Source organism: Poeciliopsis prolifica, unplaced genomic scaffold (genome assembly GCF_027474105.1).
Source record: "Poeciliopsis prolifica strain line A6 unplaced genomic scaffold, Auburn_PproV2 SCAFFOLD218, whole genome shotgun sequence".
NCBI classification, from domain to species: Eukaryota; Metazoa; Chordata; class Actinopteri; order Cyprinodontiformes; family Poeciliidae; genus Poeciliopsis; species Poeciliopsis prolifica.
This window is the reverse complement of record NW_026562593.1, coordinates 1-22,013: the sequence shown is the minus strand read 5'-3', so window position 1 is coordinate 22,013 and position 22,013 is coordinate 1. Positions and strand designations below refer to the sequence as shown.

General features: G+C 37.4%; 2 protein-coding genes across 2 annotated transcripts; one reads left to right on the top strand and one right to left on the bottom strand.

Annotated features, from left to right (window-relative positions):
- The first annotated feature begins 5,405 nt into the window (after nucleotides 1-5,405).
- LOC129357017 (adenosine receptor A1-like) lies at nucleotides 5,406-8,382 on the top strand. Its single transcript, XM_055026541.1, has 2 exons — nucleotides 5,406-5,773; nucleotides 7,527-8,382. The coding sequence occupies exons 1-2, from the start codon at nucleotides 5,406-5,408 to the stop codon at nucleotides 8,380-8,382; spliced, it is 1,224 nt and encodes a 407-aa protein (XP_054882516.1).
- Nucleotides 8,383-14,080: 5,698 nt separating this feature from the next.
- On the bottom strand, nucleotides 14,081-14,961 carry LOC129357019 (5-oxoprolinase-like; the record flags this gene model as incomplete). Its single annotated transcript, XM_055026543.1, is given in 1 exon segment — nucleotides 14,081-14,961. A coding segment is annotated over 1 exon segment (124 nt), but the record flags the coding sequence as incomplete, so codon positions are not given.
- Nucleotides 14,962-22,013: the final 7,052 nt, after the last annotated feature.

Sequence of the window (22,013 nt, the reverse complement as noted above, 5' to 3'; positions counted from 1 at the left end):
AGTATTTAATTCAAATTATACTGATGTGCTACAATGGCCCAGTCAAAGTTCAGACTGAAATTAAAAGGAGAATGTGTTGCAACACTTGAAAGTAACTTTTATCAATCCAATCACACTTTGAGCTAAGAAAAATAGGCTAAATCAAAGATTTGCAGATATATAGAAAAACAGTTCTTAGGATTAACTCATCATCAGGTTGTCATGCAAATGTGACACTGTACATATTGACATTGTGATGCATTATACTGTGCACTTCTATTTGTTGCACATGAATTTTCCCATCTTGTAAAAATTTAGTTTGTAACATAACAGTATCCAGGTGGTTTATATTAAATATGTTTTCTTTTTTTTCGTTTTCTGTTTATTTGCAAAGTTGTTTTTTGTATTTTACTTTTATAAAATAAACAAAGTTATGTAAAAAAATAATGTTTACAAGTAATTATAAAATATGTGTTGATGAGGTTTTATTTTCTGCATAATGTTACATTAAACTATAAAAAAAACATTGCTTACTGTCTTCAATGTTTAATGTAAATTTTAAAATGCGATGTTAATTAATTTGAACATGTGAAATCAAGTATTTTTCCTTACAATTTACTTCATGAACCTCATCATTTTTAGTTCAACATTGTTATTGCAGTCTTGAATAGATATCATCAAAATGTAATTCATTAATTTTAATCTCTGACTTCAAAAACCAATTGCATGATATCTCAGCAACCACAATTAGGAGCATAAAGCAAATAAAACAAAAAACAAACAAACAAACAAACAAACAGTTCAAAGGTGATTATTTGATATGTGTTTTTGTGAAAGGCCGTTTGTTGAGTCAGGTCAGTGTGCCCCTGCCTGGAGCATGGTGTTGTTGGTAGAATATTTTGTGCACAGATTGGGTGAGCATTAATGGCTTCACTCTGCAGTTCAAGGAAAATCATTTGCATTACATTAAAATGAACGATGAACATTCCTAAAGTATAAATAAAGAATTGCAGTAGCTTCGGGCTTTATTTCTTAGTTGATGTTAAAGGTGCTTTTTTTTGTTGCTTTTTTAAATAATTTGTCTGAATATTTCAAAATCAGTGGATTAATTTTCCATGATGCAAAATTTAACATGCTTATATAAAGTTACAGAGCATGTGAACACTTTCAACTTATTCCTTCAGTCTACAAGAAATGCTTTTCTCCAATCCTTTCAAAATGTCCTTCATTTAGACATAATAAATTAACCTTGTTTTAAATAAGTGGACACCAGAGATCTCAAAATTTCAGGAGATAGCCTTGCTAAATGTGTATTTTCAAAAAGCTTTGTCAGAATGTCTTTTAATACTAGTTAAATTAGTTTTTTTTGTTTTTACACAATTGTGTTTCTTTTACTTAATTACAAAGTGCATATTACTGTGATTTATAATAAATTTACTTCTTGTTTAGGTTGATTGCTGCAAGTGAAGTATGGATTAATTTTTGTGTTGATTCCATTTACAATCATCTTCCTGAAATGCACTACTGAAAATCTTGAGACTGGGAAATGATGAATTTATAATGTTTTGAATTATGTTTGTAGTTTTATAATACAAAAAGAGGATAACTATGCAAGTTGTCAAATGATGGAAACGCAAATTAAACCACTAACTTGAAAAGTGTATCAGTGCTGAATTTGGACGATTTTGTCATGTAGAACAAATAATCAGATAAGTAAAGTTTATTTGAACAACAATGAAAAGTGAGGTTGTGTGAGCCTGGTCCTTGGGGATGGCAATCAGAGTCGTATGTTGAAGACCAGTGAAAAAGAGATGGTGAGTTTCAGGTTGTTGGAAAATGGAACTTCGAGAAGAATTAGACTGATCTTACAGTAGACAGTGGTTTCCAGAGTATGGTCCCTTTGTGGGTGTCCTGGAAGTGGTCGGGATCCAGTGAGAGGTCTAGACAGGAGTGAGTTCTTGGTTGATGATGAAGAGGTTGCGGTGGCGGGCAGACAGGTAAGTTCAGGGCAGACAGTGTTTATCATAACTGGCAAACACTGAGGCGTTGAAGTGCTGGTCGTCTGCTCCTCATATACTCCAGGATGATTGAGTGATGAATCATAGAGTCAGCAGGCATGCCTTCCAAGGTGTGCGGCCTCCAGCCACTATCTAGTGGATAAATGGGAAAGCAGCAGGCAAACAGAGAAATCCCACATAAAAAAACCAAAATCCCAGTATCCAACAGATGCAAGACAGCTATTTTAAAAAAGATTCTAAAATCAGTTTTACAAATATCAAGTCATAGCTCAAATTCAGGCTCTTAGATCACTAATCCAATTATTGCGCAACAACAGAGGTCCTTAAAGAACAAAGGCCTGGTCTCCTCCCTCATCATAAACCTGCCTGTTTGGACTTCACAAGGAAATGTTTTCTGCCTGGCACAGTGGACAAGAATTCATTATGAATTATGAATTCATAAGCTCTTTTTTTTCACTCCCTGCAATGACGGTAGGACGTCAAACTGTGACTGGCAATAAGAAGATGTTAGGGGGGGCACCTATGGTTTGTCTGGAAATCACTGGGTTTTTCAAGGGGAAAAATGTTTTTCTTCTGCAAGTTCCCTTGATCAAAAACTCAGTTTTTTGGGGATGGACGAGAGAGAAGATTTACATTGACAGAATTTCAATCAAGTGATGCTGTTCTTGAAGCCATCCTTACATGGAGCAATGTTCTCACCAGTGGAAACACTCAGCTCAAACAAACCTCAGTCCTACTCACAACTGAGTCTTTTTTAACGTTATTAGTTCTTTTGTTTGTTGTTGCAAAACCTCCAGTTATTTGATGAACACTCTGGAGTTTCACAGTCACTTTCAATAAATTTCTTACTGTATTTGTCTCTTGTGCTTTTTTTTTCAATTTAGCAAATTTAAATAGGAGTTTCAAAAGTTTGATCAGGCTTATACACAACAATATTTTCTTGCTTCTTCAATGTGACAGACTTTGGTGAATACAGCATAGGGGTGCTTAAATTGATTCTTCATTCATTCCACCTACAAAAAAGCATAGTGATTAAGAGCTCTTATCTCCACCATCCCACACAAACTGAACCAAGAAAGAAAAAAATAGTGAAAATTGAGAGATTATGGCCTCTCTTTGCTTCACCTTATTTTAGTGTGTGCCTGTGCTCCTTTATTTGCATAGTTGTCTGGATGGCAGAGGTGCTGTTGCCCTTTGCACATCTTAGATGGAAAGGGCAGCTGTGCTCCAACATTGACACAATTGATATGTTTGCAGAGACAGGAGAGAGATAGAAGGCAGGTTGATAAGCAGGAGGTTTATAAATCAGGTTCATTGTGTCAGTGAGGGTGTAGGCATCGTGAGGAAGGGACAGAGATTCTGAAGGGAAATAAAAAAAGACAGCTTAGACTTAAAGAAGACAGAAGAGAGCCTTGTATATTGCATCAACCTCATCACAGGGCCTTAAGCAGGTAATAGCCCTTTTCTTTTTTTTCTGATTACCTTCCTGAAATCACACGAACATCTGGGTAACTATGACCTTTTCATATCTTTTTAAGCAGTTGCTGAAAAGTTTGACACCATTAATTGTAAGAGACCAATTGATGAAAACAATTAATTACACTCCAAGAATCCAACTAACAATCTGAATTGAAAATTCTCACAGAGGATTAAAGCTTAATAATTAGGTCAGTAAATCAATTCTGCCCAAGCACGTCAGATGGTGAGACAGGAGACGACTGTATGAAGTGATTATGAAGTGGAATATAGGAGTTATTCAAACCATGACCACTATTGAAGTGACGTCTAACTGCAAATGTTTCGAAAAGGTCAAGCTAATTACATTGAACAGACAGGTCACATAACGAGGCAGCAAATCTGCTGTTTGAATTTTCCTCCACTTGGCTTTCTTTTATTTTTTATTTTTTTATGTTTGTTTGGAAATTGTACAAAAACTTGCTGCCAATCATTGTGAATGCTGAAAATTACGTATCAAGATGGAGAAGCGAACTGTTGCGCAAGCAGTGCCCTAAAAAGTACTCACACCTTTTGACGTTTTCACATTTTGTTCTGTAACAGCCACAAATGTTAATGTATGTTTGAGGGATTCTGCTGTATGTGATATTTGTCCATAATTGAAAAGTCGAAGGAAAATTATACATGGCAAAAGAGTGATGTGCTATTGTAGCCCCATGTATCACGTTTTACTGAATTACCTTTTTCTCCTTCTAATGCTACAAATATATTTAAGCTTTACATGTCAAAAGACTGAAATTTCTTCCCACAATTATTTGCAATAGAGCTTAAACAGTCAGACTGCAATGGAGAGCTTCTCTGAACAGCAGTTTTCAAGTCTTGCCACAGATTCTGAAGTTAGTTTAGGTCTGGACTTTGACTTCTCCAAATCTAACCCCTGAAAATGCTTTTATATTCCATTCCATTCTGGCTGCTTGTTAGTTTAGAACTATCTAACTGTGTCTCTTGGTCTTCATGAGGTTGCTACAACATTAAACTTCTGAAGGAAAATTGACTTACTTCTATTTAGGGATGTCCGAGTAAAATGAGTTAATTACACTTTGATTTGTCAAACATTTTGAAAACCTTGTGTCCTTTTCCTTCAATGTATAAATTATGCACTACTTTGTGTAGGTCAACAACATGAAATCTCAGTGGAATATATTGAAGATTTTGTGAAGATAGCTTGATAAAATGTGAGACAAATTGTGCAGAACTTTGTATTAGATGAATACTTTTGCAAGGCACTTTAAATGTTTGGGCCTATTTGTGTCTGAGAGATAGTAAGTGAAAGAATGGCTGCACTGCACAGGAGAAGTGAAACAAGGTCAACACTATGAAAGAAAGGAAAATGGAAAAGGCAGTGTTAACATTGTGTTGCCACCCAGCTTGGTGCTTGTTGTTGTGTGTTTGCATGGAGCTCACATCCTCAGAGGAGAAATTCTGTCAAGTGTGGTCCAGTCTGACCTTTTCACTCCCCGGGCACGTCTCCAGTTCTCCAATACCCATCAAAAAATCTACTCTCTTTACGTTGGGAGCACAAACTTGCGTCTTCCAATACTTTCTCCTGCACTCTTGCCAGATGTTTTAAGTATTCTGCACATGAACCCAGTGTGCTTAACCTCGATATTTCCTCAACTCTTTGTCACTCTTTTCTCATTTATATTCCCTCTCTCCTATCTATTTGTGTTTGACCGTTCTTTTAACAATCTATGCTGCTTGAGCAATTCTTGTGGAAGACCTATGTGGGAACTCAGGGCGCTGCCAGCAGCAACTGTAGGAGTAAACAAAGCTGCATTTGCATAAGCACTGATATAAACACATTTCTTTAACTTTTTTCTTTTACTTAAAGTTTTCCTAATCTATTTTTCAACTTTTAAATAACTTTTTTCTTTTATTTATTTTCTTTCAGAAATGGAGTTCATTTGGCTGTACTCCCTGTGCCAGTGCACTCTTTCTTTATTTCTGATTGTGGTCAGTGTGAGATTGTGCATGGCGGTCAGCAGCAGCAGAGCTGTGGCTGACGTCCACCAGGAAGAACAGGGTGGTGGGGTACAACCTGGAAGTGTGTCATCCTGTCTCCGCCTGTGCCTGGGCTGTGTTGGGGCCGTGGGTGGGGCAGTGGGAGTTCCTGTGACTCTGCTGCTCAACCTGCGAACACCCCACTGTCTCTACACATGCATGACACTTGTGTGTTGCCCTTTGCTGATCCGACAGTTTACCATGTTCCTGTTAATGCTGCTCACACTGGACACCCACCTGCAGCATCATTTGGCAGACAGGTGAGTCTGACAAAGGGAAGAATCAACAAACAAATTGAGCATACAAAGTTTCCAAATTGGAAAATGTATCAGTCAAATGTTATACATGACATATTCTCAATTAAGAAGCAAACAAGGGAGTGGTGGTGATTCTCCATAGTGTGAAAAACCTCAAAATCTAGATACCAATACAAACAACTCTTAAAAAAAATCAACACAAATGAAGTCAAACATTTTGGATGTTCTCTTGTATCAATTTGATTTAGATTAGAAACATTACTCTGAAATCCAACAGACATGACAGTATCATTAATAATTCAAAATTAACCTGGTGGCTATGTCTGGCAATCATTGGGAAAGAGAGGCAAAACAAGGCACTAATTCCTAAGGGCAGTTCAGAGTAACAAATTAACCTGTTGTTAGACTGGAGAGGATCCAGCTAAGCATTCAAACTTCAAATAAATCCAATCTGACTAAATACAAATGCAGCTTTTATATCCCCAACCTCTTTTGTTGAATCATTAATTCGGCACTAATGAAACTGTTGTTTAATTTCACCAGCCACACTTAGCCCTGATTACAACCAACCAGTAGAATCAAGAAATCACTAAATAAAATCTGTCTGACGTTGAACACATTCGGTTCTGAACAGGTGAGAAGCACAGTTATTGTCCATCAGTTTATGAAGGATTACTAAGCCGTTTTTAAAAGTTTGAGACTCTCATGCGCCACAGTGAGAGCCACTGTCCATAAATGCAGAAAACATTTCACAGTGATGAATCTTTCTTGGAGTGACCAGCCAATGCACATCTCATCCACTAAGTCACAAAATGACCTTGAACAACATCTAAATCACTGTAAGCCTCATGTGCCAAAATCAAAGTGTTCATGATGCAACAGTACAAAAGAGGCTGGGGAAAATATCCACCTTTGAGAAGTCATAAACAAAAACACAGTATTGCCTTACAAGCCTGGTGTACATGCTGCCTGTGTATTTTCAGCTGTGAATAATTCATCAAGTTATCCAGAGGACAAACATTAGCAGGAAAAGCATAGATGTTGTTGTTTCCAGGAGATCGGCTCTAAGCCATGCAAGAAAAACACCTCTGCTGCCCAGCTTTCCTTCAAGCACAATCCTGGATTATGTCAGTCTTCACTCAGCCAATTCGGCCAATTGGGTTGCTCTGCTCAGCACTTGGCGACACAGCACACTCCTTCACACAAAGCAATCCACAATCCTCTATGCAAAATTGAATGTCTGCCTTACCTCCATATAAAGCAGACAGAAAAAACTGTCTCTGTTATGGTGCATAGAGAAAAGCATATACATTGTTTTCCGGGAGCATAGGAGGCCGCTGTGTGTGCTGCCGTTCTCAAACCCGTACAGAAATGGCCAAAGATTTGCACAGTTCGGCAGAGGATTTGCCATCTGGTTTCATAGCAAGTCCACCCTGATCTGGAAATGACACAAATTGGCAAAAATGAAACTCTTCCTGAAATATGTTACTTTGAATGTCTCTTTACCGGGCAATTAAGCATTTGTGTTGCCCAAAGGGTTTGCATTTCACAAGTTATTTGAACAGTTACAATGCACTTCTCTAAGGGATGTGGCATATTAATTGAGAGATCAGTTGTTGACACTGACGGCATTAAAGCTATTTCATGCCATCAGTGAAATATAAGCTATATAGACTATATTAAAGTCTATATCTTTATTATAGACTAAAGTCTAATTTCAGAACTTATTCTAACATTTTTTGTAACTTTTTGGCAGATACTCTTCAGTGGTGACCCGTCGGCGAGCTCTGTGTGTGGTCCTGTTGTGCTGGTTGGGGTCAGTTCTCTCGTCCTTCGCCCAGTTCATAGGCTCTGACGTCCTCAGCTCCTCCAGAACTGATGGCTCTAGTGTCAGCACCGAAGGTCATGGATTAGAAGCCAACTGGACCACCTCCTCACCCCCTCTTACAACAACCCCTGTACCAAGGTACTTTCATGACCGTAAGGTAATTGGGAAGTTCCTCCCATATGGAGGTTTCTTGTCAAAGTTTTATGTGGAGGATATGAGCAACTTCACCTACGCAGAAATCCACAGCAGCCACTGGGGCATGTGCGCTCCTGATGCTATCCTAAGCCCACAGTTCATCGTCTACGTTCATGGAATGACTGTCTTTATCCTGCCATTTCTTTTCTTACTGGCCATTTACTTTGACTTTCTGTGCAGTAAGCCAAAAAAGCCTCTTTTCAACTACACTATTCCTGAGAAACGATCCCATTTGCTCTGCTTTCTGGTCCTTTCCATGTCTCTTTTGGTTATGCTTTGCCTACCACTCTATATCATCCAGGTTCTCTTGCTTTTTAACCCCCATACCCATCTACCTTTTTGGGCCCATGCAGGTGCCCTATTCCTCTTTCAGACATATACTCTGGTTCCCCCAGTCCTCTTTACTCCTGCAAGGAAGCAAGTGGGGGAGCAGCGGGCATCCTTTCAACTTGCTGTTCCCAACCTCCAGCCTTCACTTTCTCATTTCAGAGGAAAGTCTGTCCACATGGCACTGCGTGAGGTAATGCAAACAGTTCCGTGGTCTTCAGCTAAAAATTCCCTCAAAGCTAAAGTGCGCCCAGAGGCCTGAGTTTTGAAAGGGTACAAACCTGTATTTTGTGCACACTTTCATGAATAGTAAGTAAACAATCCTGTTTGTAAAAGAAATATTTGAAACAAATAACGCATTACATATATATATATAAATATATATATATAAATAAAAATGCTTTTATATATATATATATATATATATATATATATATATATATATATATATATATAAGCATTTTTATTTAATCATCAACATTTGCTGTACATATTATGAGTTAACTTGCAAACAGAAAGGCCATTTAATTATCAGGTCCCACACGAAATGTCAGGAAAATTAAGTCTCCAGATGATAGCCACTATCCTGATCACAGATGCCTGTTTCCTTTGACTGCTCCTTCCTCTGGGCTTTTATTCTTCTCCTTTTATTAATCCCCGCTAAGCTAACAACTAGTGATGTAGATATATGTGTGACAGAGACTAATTAAACATTCCCTAATAACAGTAGTCCAGGGAGATTCTGGTGTTGTAGGCAAAGCATAATTAACCCCTGGTTATGACACAATATTCAGTGCTGCTTTGACTTTACTTGTGAATACAATGTGATGGTCTTTTGAAATAAAAAGGGTCTTGCTTACAATAATTGGATTGTTCATCTTGTACCATGTTGGTGTTAAGAAATCACTGATGGAGAAAAATATGATAAATTTATCTTCCTCCTCATAGAATGGAGTCTTGAAAGACATCTTTTCTTCTCTGCTTCTTCGATTTGTCCTGATAATAACCAGCAATTTGTGTAGAATTTTACATTCATCAGCTCTCATAATTGTCCTTACTGAGCCACATACAATGTCTTGTAAAAGTGTTAATAAACCTTGAATTGCGTCACATTTTCTGATATTGTAATGTAAGTAAAGTGTGGTTTTCAGCAGTCCCTATCCTCACCCACCACAATCGCCCCTCGCAAATTGCAGTGGTTATGCCCCCTTTACAGTTGTACCCCTAAATGAAATACAGTGCAACATTGAAAACTACCATTTGCTGCAATTACAGACACAAATGTTGTTAATGTATGGTTTTAACTTTCTGGGTCTATAAGCTAAAATGTTTGTCAAATTTTGAAGATGTTAGCTACTGCTATGGTGATAAGACCACTATCTGACTCTTATGATATATTTGGTGTTTGACTATGTACTTACAAGCATTTTTAAAGGGAGTCTCAAGTATTTATGGATGGGTATGGTCCCTAATCTTTGTGAATACCAAGTAGCAGCTATAAAGCATAGAGAAAACTGCAAATAGAGATAGAGAGGGTTGGGAAGTACAGGTACGTTCATGGAAAGAAGATGCTCTTTAAAGAGTTTCTTGAAGATAGACAAAATATGGAAGACAGAACATTTTTTTGAAAGCACTGAATGGGCAACTTCTTGTGAGCATAATGAAACATTATTCTCTCATTCTTGCTCTTTGTAGTTAGAGTCATACTATGGTTTATTATGAGCACTGTTGAGTTTTCAGTCACTACAAAAAGCCTACATTGGAACACATTATTGATAGGGCAATTTGGTAAGGACAAAGACAGGAAGAGAGGAATCAGAGTGCCCTTTCTTCTGTGGTGCAGCTCCCCATTTGATTGCTCTGCTTGTCTAAAAGCTTTCTGCTTCCTGATTATGCAACTCCAAGACACACAAGTCACCTCAATCAATGCCTCATGCTAACAGCATCATCACTGTGTACACATCGGTCTGTGCCATGTGCCATGTCAGATTCCCACTGTCACCAAAGCAAAATAACAGAAAATGTGTTCAGGTTGCATTCACAGATGGATAAAACTGTTCTAATGTACCATGTTCCAGCCAAGAAAATAAATAAGCTCAAGATCCAGATGAGTGTGATATTTACTGCGACTCGTAGAACTGAAATATGATGTAGTAAATGGGTCGTAACTGGAAAATTCCCTGACATGAGCCAGTTTCAGGTCATTAATCTGTTAAACTGGAATCAGAAAGAAACAGTGTGGGTTAATCATAGGCTTTTGACTGTCAATATACTCCAGAATATCACTAAATTCACTCGATTATGATGGGTAAAGGTTTCAAGGCCTAACTTTCTTTTTAGATTGTTTTCCAATGAGTCAAACTCTTCTTCAATATCATAATTGGCTTCTTGATGCTTTAATTTCCCTATTTTTTATACACTTATTTATTTATTTGGGAGCACCTAAATTGTGTAACAGTGTGGACACATGTTTGCTCAAGAAGTTGGAGAAATGCATGTTTTCTTCCAGGTAAACTCAGTTTTTTATCTCAGTGCATCCGGTCCAATGCACTGTGTTGCATCAAGGGAAAGTAATAAGTTCATGATTCTTTTCCACTCATTTCCTGTCCAGGCTTTGTACCTGACCATGACAGTTTATTGTGCACTGTGGGCTTAACAATGTGTAAACAAGTTTTATCAAAACAGGTAGACAGGTGCAGGACAAAAGAAAAAGGATTAGACCTAGAAAAAAATATGCACTGTATCTGAAAGTAAAGTCTGTAAGAAATAGAAAGAAGTTTAGCAAAGTCCTGACACAGGATTTGATTGATGCATTATTCTCCACTTAATTCATCTCTATGCCAAGTTTTCTGATAATAGGTTTTATAGTGTCATGTTGTTGTTTTCTGTCTCTCAAGCTGTTTGCAATTGCAGTTCTGCAAACGAAGTGTCGAAAGACTTTTTAAATGGGTTTTGTTGTCTGTTTTGTGTTGACAGAACACTGGTTCGTAACTTTTAGTTTAAAAGCCTTTTTATGCCTGAATGATTTATACGGAAGGGATGTAACAAACAAACCAAACCAATCCTTCTAGTTTGGTACTGGGCACAATAAAGCAGCTAAAGTCAAAATAAAAACTATGAAACACCTCAGAAAGCCCAATGACATATTGTTTAAGGTAAATGAGAGTGAAATACACAATTTGAGTACCTGCTTATGGCTAGAAAAGCTAAATACAGGAGCAGAATCTTGTTAAGTTTCTTCCTGTAGTGAGTAAAAGTACTTATAAAGAGTCAATGCTTTCACAAATAAGATCGCCATTAGGAGAGAATTTACTTTCTTGTACCCAGATAGTTTTTTAATGTTTTTATGTCTTTACAATTTTGACAAATGGATTTCTGTCGCTGGATGTCATCAAGTAAACAAGATATCATGAATCACAAATTTAAGTTTCCCTAGCATTCTAATCAATGCTATAAAACCTGCTTCTGATTTTATAAAACATGTCTAAGATTTTGCAACTGCTATAAAACATACATTATTTTAAGACTTTTTCCACATCTTTATCAGGAATGTCAATAAATGTGCACATCTGTTACTATGAAGTCACGCAAGCAAGACAGGTTTTAACTTGATTGCAATTTTCAATATAGATTAAAAAGAAGTCTATAAAAAATATATAATTTAATGTTTCTCCTTTTTAAAGAGAAGCACAAGAATGATGAAAAACAAAAAACTTACGTAAAAAAAAAAAAAAAAAAACATTTACTTGAAGGGTATACACTTCTCTCTGGAAGACGTTCAAAGGAACAATATTCTCTGTTTTATTACTCATTGACCACTGCAGGTCTGATAGAGGGTGCTACCAGACCTCCCTTTGCGTCATCATAAACTGAAGATATGTCTCGAATTGGCTGAATTGTTTGCAGTTGAGAGTGTCAACTCATGCTGGTCGCGCCTGGCGAGTCCATTACTTTGATTGCCGTTTGACAATCTGTCTTTATGACAGGCGACTGTGGAGCTTCGGCATCAATGGGGGAGAAACACATCGATCCATCCCCTTGTGACCTCCAGCTGCTTTCAAATCTAGCCTTGCACACAGATGGACATGTTGAGTGCTCCTCGACAGAATCGGGTATTGATTGCGTGGAAGCTAATGGCAGAGTCATATTTTTCTGTGTGCATCTGACTCAACCTTCCTGTCCCCCCTTTCTTCCCTGCTATCTGTTCTTGTGATTCATTAACCTGGCAGCAGATGCGTCTGTTTTGTTTATTTCGACTGAGCTGCCAGTGTTAGCATCCTTCATCCTCTTAATATCTATCTTACTGACTATATTTCTGCTATTCCCCTTTAATCCAGAGACCTGGAACTTATTTACATTTTGTCACATTAAAACAACAAAAGTTAACGTGTTTGAATAAGATGCTCTGTGATAAACCAAAACAAACCAGTACATACTACTAAAGCAGAAAAATGTTTTCCAAAGCTTCCTACAGAGACATATCTAACCAGTAAACTGTGCATTTTTATTCACCAGAGTCAATATTTGGGAGGGACATCTTTTGGTGTAATTTGTTGCAAAACTTTTGCGTTATGTCTTTTCCACATTTGTACCTCTTGAGTGTTAATTTTTGGCCAGTCTTTGTAAAATATTTAAGGCTGAGCGAGATCTAAATGAAGAGTGTCTGTGCCACAGAATGACAAAGGCTTGGAGTTTGACTGCAACCCATTCTATCGTATCTCTGTCTGTATGTTTAACAGACAGAGATACGCTAGCTGAAAGGTTAACAGTCTCAGGTTTTCCAGTCTAAGATGTTTTCTTTTATAATTGTCCTGAATACGAGTTTCATTTCCCATCAGCGGGAAAGGAATCCCAGTGAAACATACTGCAACCAACATGTTTGCAATAGGGATGATGCAAACATGTTGGTTGCAGGATAGTAATATACAGTGTTAGTTTTCTTCCGCACATAGAGTTACGTATGTAAACAGGTTCAGTTTTGGTCTCCTCTGATAATAGCACCTTTTTCTGCATGTCTGAATATGACATGGCTTTTGGCAAACTATGTTTCTCCCCCTAACTTTCGAAAAGAGCCAAATGTGTTAAATGCACAAGTCCTGGTTTTTCAGTAAATACATTCTCCAACCTGAGCAATCGATCTATTTCGCTTCTGCTTTTACAATGTCAATTTAGATTTATGATCATGCTGAAGTGTATTTGCACTTAAACCAAACTATTCAGTTTTAGAGGATATATTTAATTTTTTTAATAGAATGCTCAAAGTTTGGGATTTTTAAAAGTTTTATTAATAAACTTAAAAAAAGTGTTAATTAAGTTTATTTGATAGGGACAGACATCAACATAGACAAACAACAGCACAGCAGTCCCATGTTTGCTAATAGCAACTTGCTATTGCTATTAGCTGTGCTTATAGCAACAGCTAATTTGCAGCACTTGTCCTGAGATGAGCTTTTAAACAGTGCATCTTAAAACTAGTCATAATTATTTAAAATAGCACAATATAACACTTCTTACTAATTTGATGTGTTCCTCATTGTTTGTGATGCTAATTATTCTTTAATGTTTTCCTATGAATCAAATCTCTGCACAACTCACAATACAGATGCTCCAACATAAAAGTAAACTCTCTTAATGAGTGTCTTGTGAAGACAACTGGCTGCACTGAAGTTTATTTGAGGTATCAGAGAAAAAATTGCTGAACCCAAAACGGGCAGAACACAAATACATTCTTTGTTGTTTTTTTTTTTTATTTTTAAACCATTTATCATTCATAGTACCTTGTGTTGATCTGTCAAGTAAAATCAAATCAAGACACTTTCGTTTATGGTTGTGATGTGACAAAAACAGAAAATTAATTCCCCCCGGTATGAAAACTGAATGATTAATTTCTTTACCCCTGTTTCTCTAAATGACAAACAGCACCGGCTGATTACACAGACACAAGAATCAGTCTGATGAGGTTATTTTTGTATTCTTTTTTTATTTTGTCGTGCTTTGTTTCTTTCCCCTATAAAGAAATAGTTAGCTATATATATCAACAGTGGCACATGGACTCTAAATTAAACAGGTGTGAAAGACAGGAAAAGAGACAACTAGGCACAGGAGACAAAGAGAGAAATACTGGGAAAGAGAGGAAAGGTAAAGAGGAAAAAGAGTGAAAAATGACAGCAAGTTTATTTTTTCTACAGTAAAACCAAAAACAAACCATGGGAAGTGTACATTTCTTTAACATTTACAATTATAATAATAACAACGGCAATAATAATAACAGTAACAACAATCAGAATTGTTCAAATAATAGCAATAATTATTTTTAAAAAATCAATAAGACCTCTGTTTTTTCATAAAGACATTTTTTTTTCATTTTTATATTTTCTTTAAAGATCACTGGACAGTAATTTGTTCGGTGTTTCACCTCTAAAGGCTAATATTCTGTGTTAGTATAGTTGCTTTATAATGCGTTTCAATAGTAAACAGTTTTCTTAATTCTTAAAAGTTTAATTTAACTCATGTCACTGTTCTTTTTTATACAAACAAAGAATTCAGAGATATGTATACTTGTTCTGTGGACGTGTATGTATGGATGTGTGCATGTAGCTGCATACGCCCGTTTTGTTCTCTTGTTCGCTCTTTATTGACAGCTCCCCTCTTTTTCTCATTGGAACTTTTAAACCTTTTTATCCTCTTAATGACATTCTAAAATAATTAAGCTTCTCTTTAATGCCTCTGCAAGTCATATTCCTTTCTTCCTTTATGGGAACGCAGCCCGACGCTAATCCTTTCATTATTACAGGGCCAACAACAGGGGAACGGTAGGGGGGGGTAACACTGAGAAGCAGAGGGATTGAAAGAGAGAGAGGAGAACATGGTAACAGGTGAACGGAGAGGATGTTGAGAATTACCTTTTTATTTCACTCTTGAACTGAAAGTAGGGCGGATCACTTTAAGTTTTCTTTTAAAACTAGCTAAACAAGACATTCAGCTTATTGCCACAGTCTAGATACTTCTCGCAGCTTTGGTAGGGAATTATGGACAAGCTGTGCTCCGTCGATGAGATACGACCGTAATATGAAAAATCTCTGTAATTTACCATCGAGCACAAAGTAGCTTCTGCTCAAGTTTCCCCTCCACCACCTCCCTGCGCAGCTCTCCTGTGTCCCCTTTGGTTAGAGATTGGGCTTTGTGAAATAGATTCTTCTATTCTCCAGGCGGTGAATTACAGCAGTCATCTGCCTCTAATTCCCCTTCCACTTTGGCGGCTGCACAGGCGAGGCAGAGAGGGGCCACTTTTCATTGTGTGGCCCTCTTCCTTCTTGATCTAAATAATTATGGGATCATTTTGCTTTTGCCTACATTCACTTCACTCCGTCGTCGCTCGTTCGCTCTCTCCTGCAGTCCGGGACTTACAGAACTGTATATGGCACAGTCGTTGATGTCTGGTGGGGCCGAGAGGCTCTCCGTCTCTCGGTCTGTCTCTTGGGTTATGCGAGTGTATATGGAGGAGATGGAGTGGAATGGAGTGTGATGGATTGGCTATGTGCAGTACAGTCGCTTTCAGAAGGCTGCCTGTTATGGCGAATTGTGTCGGAGAGTTTGTGTGTGTGTGCGTGTATTTATATATATACTGTATATAAGGTTGGAGGCAGGGAGAGGGAGGGGTAAGGGTATGAGGTCAGAAGAGAAGGGATTAACAAAACGAAGGGCTACAGTAGGTACTCCTTCTTCCCCTGGCTGGCGTCGTTCCCGTTGAGAAAGGCCTCCTGCACCTCGCCGTGTTCGTCCAAGCCGCTGGCCTCATGGGTGAGATAGGAACCTGGAAGGGAAGAGCGAGAGAACAGAGGTAGAGAGAAAGAGAGAAGAGGGAGATTGTAGGGGAGTGGTTAGGTGGCAAAGCGTCATGATCATTGCAGCGCCATGCAGCGTTTTCACACCAATCAGCGCTCATATTACTGTGTTCCATACCTACAACTGATTAATCCATTAGTTTACTGATTGTTAGGTCAATACCAGGCAAGGATAGGCTCTCGTGTACGGTATGAGCCTATGGGGCAGAAAATTAGAGGTGGCAGATGGACGCATGGAGTCAGAGGAGGAGGAGGTAATAGAAAAAAGGAGAATTATAGACAGAATAAAAGAGGGAGAAGAAGAGAAGAAAAAAATGGTAGAAAAGGGTGGAGGTAATGTTAAGTGCAGGAGAACAAAATTTTGCTTGCATCAGCCACAAAACTATTCCAACTTATTTTAAAAACCATAACCCAGGGGGTTTGTTTGGGGTACAGTTTTTCACAAAACACGTTTTAATCTGGTTTCAGGAGATATGAATATGATTCTGCTGCCGTTGCACCTCCTGTATACATGCATAATAATAATAAAATAACTACATAATAATAGCTGTTCTCCTCTGAATTATGTTGTTCAGTTTTGGCATGCTCCATTGCTCATACACCTTTAGATTCAACACCTTCAAACACAGTAAGGGTCATAACACCTGTTCATGATTGTAAGTCAACAAATTCTAATTAAAGTCATAACAGAGTATTTCTATCTTGGCAAAGCAGCTGGTTAAAATGACTAACAAGAACAATTTGGTTTCATCTCCCTGAGGAAACTATAAAAATTCTGTTTTGGGAGAACAAAACAGGTTTATGAGAAAACCAAATAACCTGCTTTCAATTCAGGGCAACATCGAGGGCTTTCTTATTTGGTCAAAAATTTAATAGTAGCCAGAACTGCAGCACATGATCATAAAAACACCAAAAATAAAATAAAAATGATGAAATGAATTAAATTTAAGATATAACTGAAGATGATTTAAGTCTGTTTAGGAAAGTTAGGCTCATTTGTCTAAGGCCTTAAATTGAAAATGTTTAAAAACTATGCAGACATCAGTACATGACCTTATTAAAAAATATTTTTTAGAAAGCTTTTACAACTATCCATGATTAACAAACTATATAAATAAATGAGATAATAAATGAAATATTAAGTTCCATCTATGAAACTGGACAGAATAGGAAGTTCTTTCCATCAAAAGATAGGCTCAAGCTCAAGCAAGTATTATGAAAAGAAAGTATTTTTGTGATTATATGTTTAATGTAAAGTAGGCTCATGTCAATCAAAGTCAAAATGAGCCTGATTTTGTGGCATAAATTCCAAAACTAAACATGTTCCATGTAAACAGAGTTGAGAAATGTCAGATTCAGTGAAATGAAACGGCCACACCCAGACCAGAGAAAGGAACTGCATATTGTGGTAAAGAAGTTTTTAAAAAGGAGAATATGATGTGTTTAAGGGTGTCAGAGAATCAGTGACCCCGTTTTTTTTTTTAATAAAAAAAAATACTGTTTAGGAGTATTGCTGAAAATCAAGTTAAACCCTTTCTTTAATCTCCAGAGAGAGGAAAAACTTTGACCTGTTAAACTTTTACATTTTGACACCCAGAGACATGTCTCTTTCAATATGCGTGATGTTTTGTTTTTCTGTTGACTAATCATTACAAATTAGTGTGATTACTAATACGTTAACTCCAAATTATATTAGTGAGAAAGCTCCAATAATTATTCAATTCAATCAGAGTTAATATTATTGGTTCTTATAGAAGTTATAGTTGTTTTCTGCATATACAAAACCTTTTCACTGGACTTCAGCCAAGGGATGTTTCTGCAGTAGTGGCTATGCTAGAAAAGAGAACAAACCCCATGAAGCGTCTCTCATGTGTTTAACTTTGAAGAATAGAAGATGCCCAACACTTGATTTATGTGTTTTGTTTTGACTCAGGTCTTCTTCTGTTCTGTAATGCCAAATTACTGTTAAAATAAATACTTGACTTTTTTTCTGTTTTTGGTGAGCAAGAATTACAAATATATTTCTACTTGCTAAATGCCAGAATAATGAAATGGATCTTTTTAATGAAATTATTAAAAGTAGCCAATTTAACTTCACTAAGATTACTATGCATATTAACAAATTGGAAAGGCCCAGATGGTGACACATGATGACTATTCAAACGTGTATACCCAGAGGACAAACCCCATGGGAAAAGTCCACTCATCATACCATTGAGGACAGAGATGGGATCTGGTGAAATGTGTGCATATCAACCCTAGAACAAAAGCAGAAGACTGTATGAAGACGCTGTCTGAAGCCGGTCAGAGGGTGTTCAGAGGGTTATCAGCAATGACGCAAGTCCTGGATGGACAAGCACTAAAAAGCTACTATGAGCGGAAGAAATAATAATCCAAAAGGAACATAAAAAGCCAGAATGCAGTTTGCAAATGCCTCCAGTAACAGAGAACACTATGTGGAAGAATACTAAAGAACGAGTGCAAATGGGTCTTCTAAATGGATCATGGCCACAAGCATGCAGACAAATTAATTACAAACTGCTTAAGGATGACAAATTAAATGTTTTGGAGCGCAATCATAAAGCCCTGATTTCAGTTCCATGGAAAATGTGTTGCAGGGTAGCCTACAAATTTTCCTCTGTTACATCAGTTCTGTCAGGAGGAATGAGCCAAATATTCCAGCAAGCTATTGTGGATCCATAGTGGAAGGACATACAGAACATTTTACACAAGCTGCACAGTTTAAAAGGCAATTCCAGCAAAAGAAGTACAGTATGTACTTTCTTTTTATTCTTTTGAAAACAAGAAATGTTTTCAAATCTAAAAAAGAAAAATATTACGCTGGTATTCAGCAAACAGAAATATTCTACATTTTCCTAAACATAAGGCACTAAAAAGAAAAAAACAACAACAACAAAATAAAACAAAACAGAAAAAAGTAAGCTGCATGTTTTTTAACATCAGGTCTCAACTGAGTATTTGCTACAAGGAAATTCCTAGACAGTGATTTAGGTTGGAACGGACCTTTTACTGCAACAATGCTGTACTCCACTATCTGGTTTCAACTGAATAAGCAGCTACATGTAACTCAGAGAGGGGCTTGTCTTTGCAAGTTGATGAGGAACTGTTTTGAGAAAAAGGCTGGTGTAATACAGAAGCAACACCAGCAGAAGTTATCTCCCAGCTGAAGAGTCTTTTCAGTCACAAAGTGAGTGACACTCAATTTCTCCTCACCATAGAGGTTGACTGACATGTTGACAGTTACAATGGACCAAAGACAAAGCTCTAATGGCCCCTGTCTCAACATTGATTGGCTGTAATAGTGCTGTCTCTCTGCTGATTGGTGGTCAAGTCATGGTGGATGTTGACAGGCAGCTTGTGTGGCCATTGGGTGAGTTATCCTGTTTACAGCTAGTCGCACTATTCCAAAATAATTTATTGGCGGCTTCTGAACATAGTGTAACACTTGCAATAATGGGGGCACTTATAAAGATAGGAAACAGTGGGAGGCTGCCTTTGAGTCTTGATGCACTAACATACAATCATAAAACATCTTGGTTACACCTGTCTTTCCTGCTCCACCCTTTCTCTTTGACTTCTCGGGCCAAGATAATTTATTATGGAAAGTGCTTTGCCAGAGAAAAGCATCCAATCCATCCTGGATTTTGTTGACAATTTTAACACGTTAGTTTAAATGATTGTTTACGCAGCATCTAGATGTACCCAACTACTAATAAACTTTTAATAGGAATTTACCAGAAGTTACAGCTATAAGGAACCTTGACAGTAATAAAAGAATATTTTCTTATATTTGTGTCGTGCGTTTGAGATTATGCTTTACCTTTCTGCCGGACAGAGCACCAGATAGTGACAATGAGGACACAGATGACGGTGAAAACCAGAAGGGCCAGAACGCCACCTATCACTGCATAAGGTACTGCGCTGTGAGTCTCAACCACTGCGCCGGGGTCTGAAAAAGAACAAAGAAAAGAGAGAAAAACTGTGGATCAGTTCAGCGTTGGATAATTTGATAGGCACGTATGCAGATAAATGGAAGAAACAGAGGACTCAGGCAAAGAAACTGAGACAAAGAAATAGATGGATCAAAATGAAAGCAGGACATAAAGGGGAGCACAAAGAAAGCCCGTTAAAACGTTAGCATGGGAGGGGGTACCAGGAGCAAGACGTGAGAAAAGAAAATTCGATATCTCCCACCCAACTTGCATTATCACCCTTCATCACCCCCCACTGCACAGAATGCCAGACAATCTGAATGAGTGAGAAAAAGGAAAAATGAGAAGAGTGACTAAAGAAGTAAGGTAGTCAGCCTCTACAAAGACACTTCTTCCAAGCACCTGTCAGGAGAACAATACAGTTTGAGTGATGGAAACTTTAAGTGTTTAGAATCTGTGTAGCGCAACCTAAAAAAAAAAAAAAAAATTCAACCCAGAATGAACTCGAGGAGATAAAAGGCTTGAAAAACCTGTGACCATTTTTAGATATAAATGAAAACACACGTAATACTGTAAGCCTAAAAACACCTTATAATGACTTCAAAAACTGCTTCAAAGTAAAACACGGTTCAATAAAGGAAAAGAGAAGAAAGTTTGAATGCTCTCAGAGTGTGGCAGTCTTTAACACTCAATGATATCAGAAGAATGAGGCAATTAATGGGTGGGATTACTGGTTATCTCAGATAAAAGAGTAAAATAATTACCTTTAATTTCTAAATTAGCCCTTGGTTTTTTTCACATACGCACGTTTGTGATGTGAAAAATATTTTCTTGCCTGTCAGATTTAATCTGTTTTTCTTTTTTTGTCAATCTTAAATGTTTCCGTAACAAACTGTTCTATAACAGGTTTGACGAGATTTTCCAAAGCCTCAGGAAAGAACTCTAACTCCAGACTATCAGTCGACATCAATCAGTTTATTTTTCATCTCATCATTACATCAGTGTATTCTTTATGCAACTTCTTTATTGTGCAGATCAGGCAGTTATCTGGCCTTGTTGGGGGTGGGCAAACTAAACAAAATAATGTGGATGGTTGTTCACAACATAACAAATTAGTTAAACATATTTACAAATAGGTTAGTCTGGATGTTTTCTGTAACTGACTCTTGATTTTGAACATTAATTTTGAATTTATACTATGTTTAAATCACATAGAAGCAAACCAGCTGGATTCAGATTTAAACACAACACAAAAGAGAATAAACTAGATCTTGCATATGTTCTTTCATTTCCAGTAGGGTCCCTGCATTATTTGCAATAAACTCCATTTTTAATGGGTTAAAATCAATCAGGACACCAGAGTTAACCTCATTGAATGGGAAGAGCTTTTTCAGACATCTCTACGGAAAAGATAACAGGTAAGAACTTGCAGTTAATGGGCTGTAACATTCAATTAGTCTGCTGAAGGAAAGTCGCGCCCTGAGATATTGGGATGATCAGGACTCGTTAGCTGAATAAGGAACCTGCAGCTAAATTGTTAGTTTCGCTTAATATACTTGCATGGACTGCATAGCTTCAACAACAACGACTGAGTGGCAACAACAAAAACAGCATGCATAAAGAAAAAAAGAAGCTTAAGATTGCATGTGAGATGAAATATGCATGTCTGTGGAGTCCGGACAGCTGAGGCGCTGACAATAACAAAAACCTTTTGATGTGTTGCTGGGGAGCCCAACAGAAGGCAAGGCAGTTATTGATTCAGGATCCTTAGACTTCCATTGGACAGAATTAAAACATGAATCATTAATAAAGTGCTAACACACAGATCAAAAGGAGAAGGAGAGATTGATGGAGGAGAAGCAGGAAAAAAATGACGAAAAGAAAGTTCATTCTTGTATATGTATTCCTTGGGCTCTCCCAAGGCGCTGTAATAAACTGATTAAGTGCATGATCACGTATTGACAGATGTGTGTATTATCAAAATGAATGCATCTGCAGTAACATGATGCATGGGATTCAAATGCATTAAGACAGAGCAGTTGGCCAAAGCAATATTTCACAGGAGAAGAAAGAACCAAGCACTAAAGTGCACCTCA

Coding starts and splice junctions, on each gene's coding strand:
- LOC129357017 (XM_055026541.1), top strand. CDS start 5,406: ATGGAGTTCATTTGGCTGTACTCCCTGTGCCAGTGCACTCTTTCTTTA. Junction 5,774..7,526: donor CAGCATCATTTGGCAGACAG/GTGAGTCTGACA, acceptor ACTTTTTGGCAG/ATACTCTTCAGTGGTGACCC.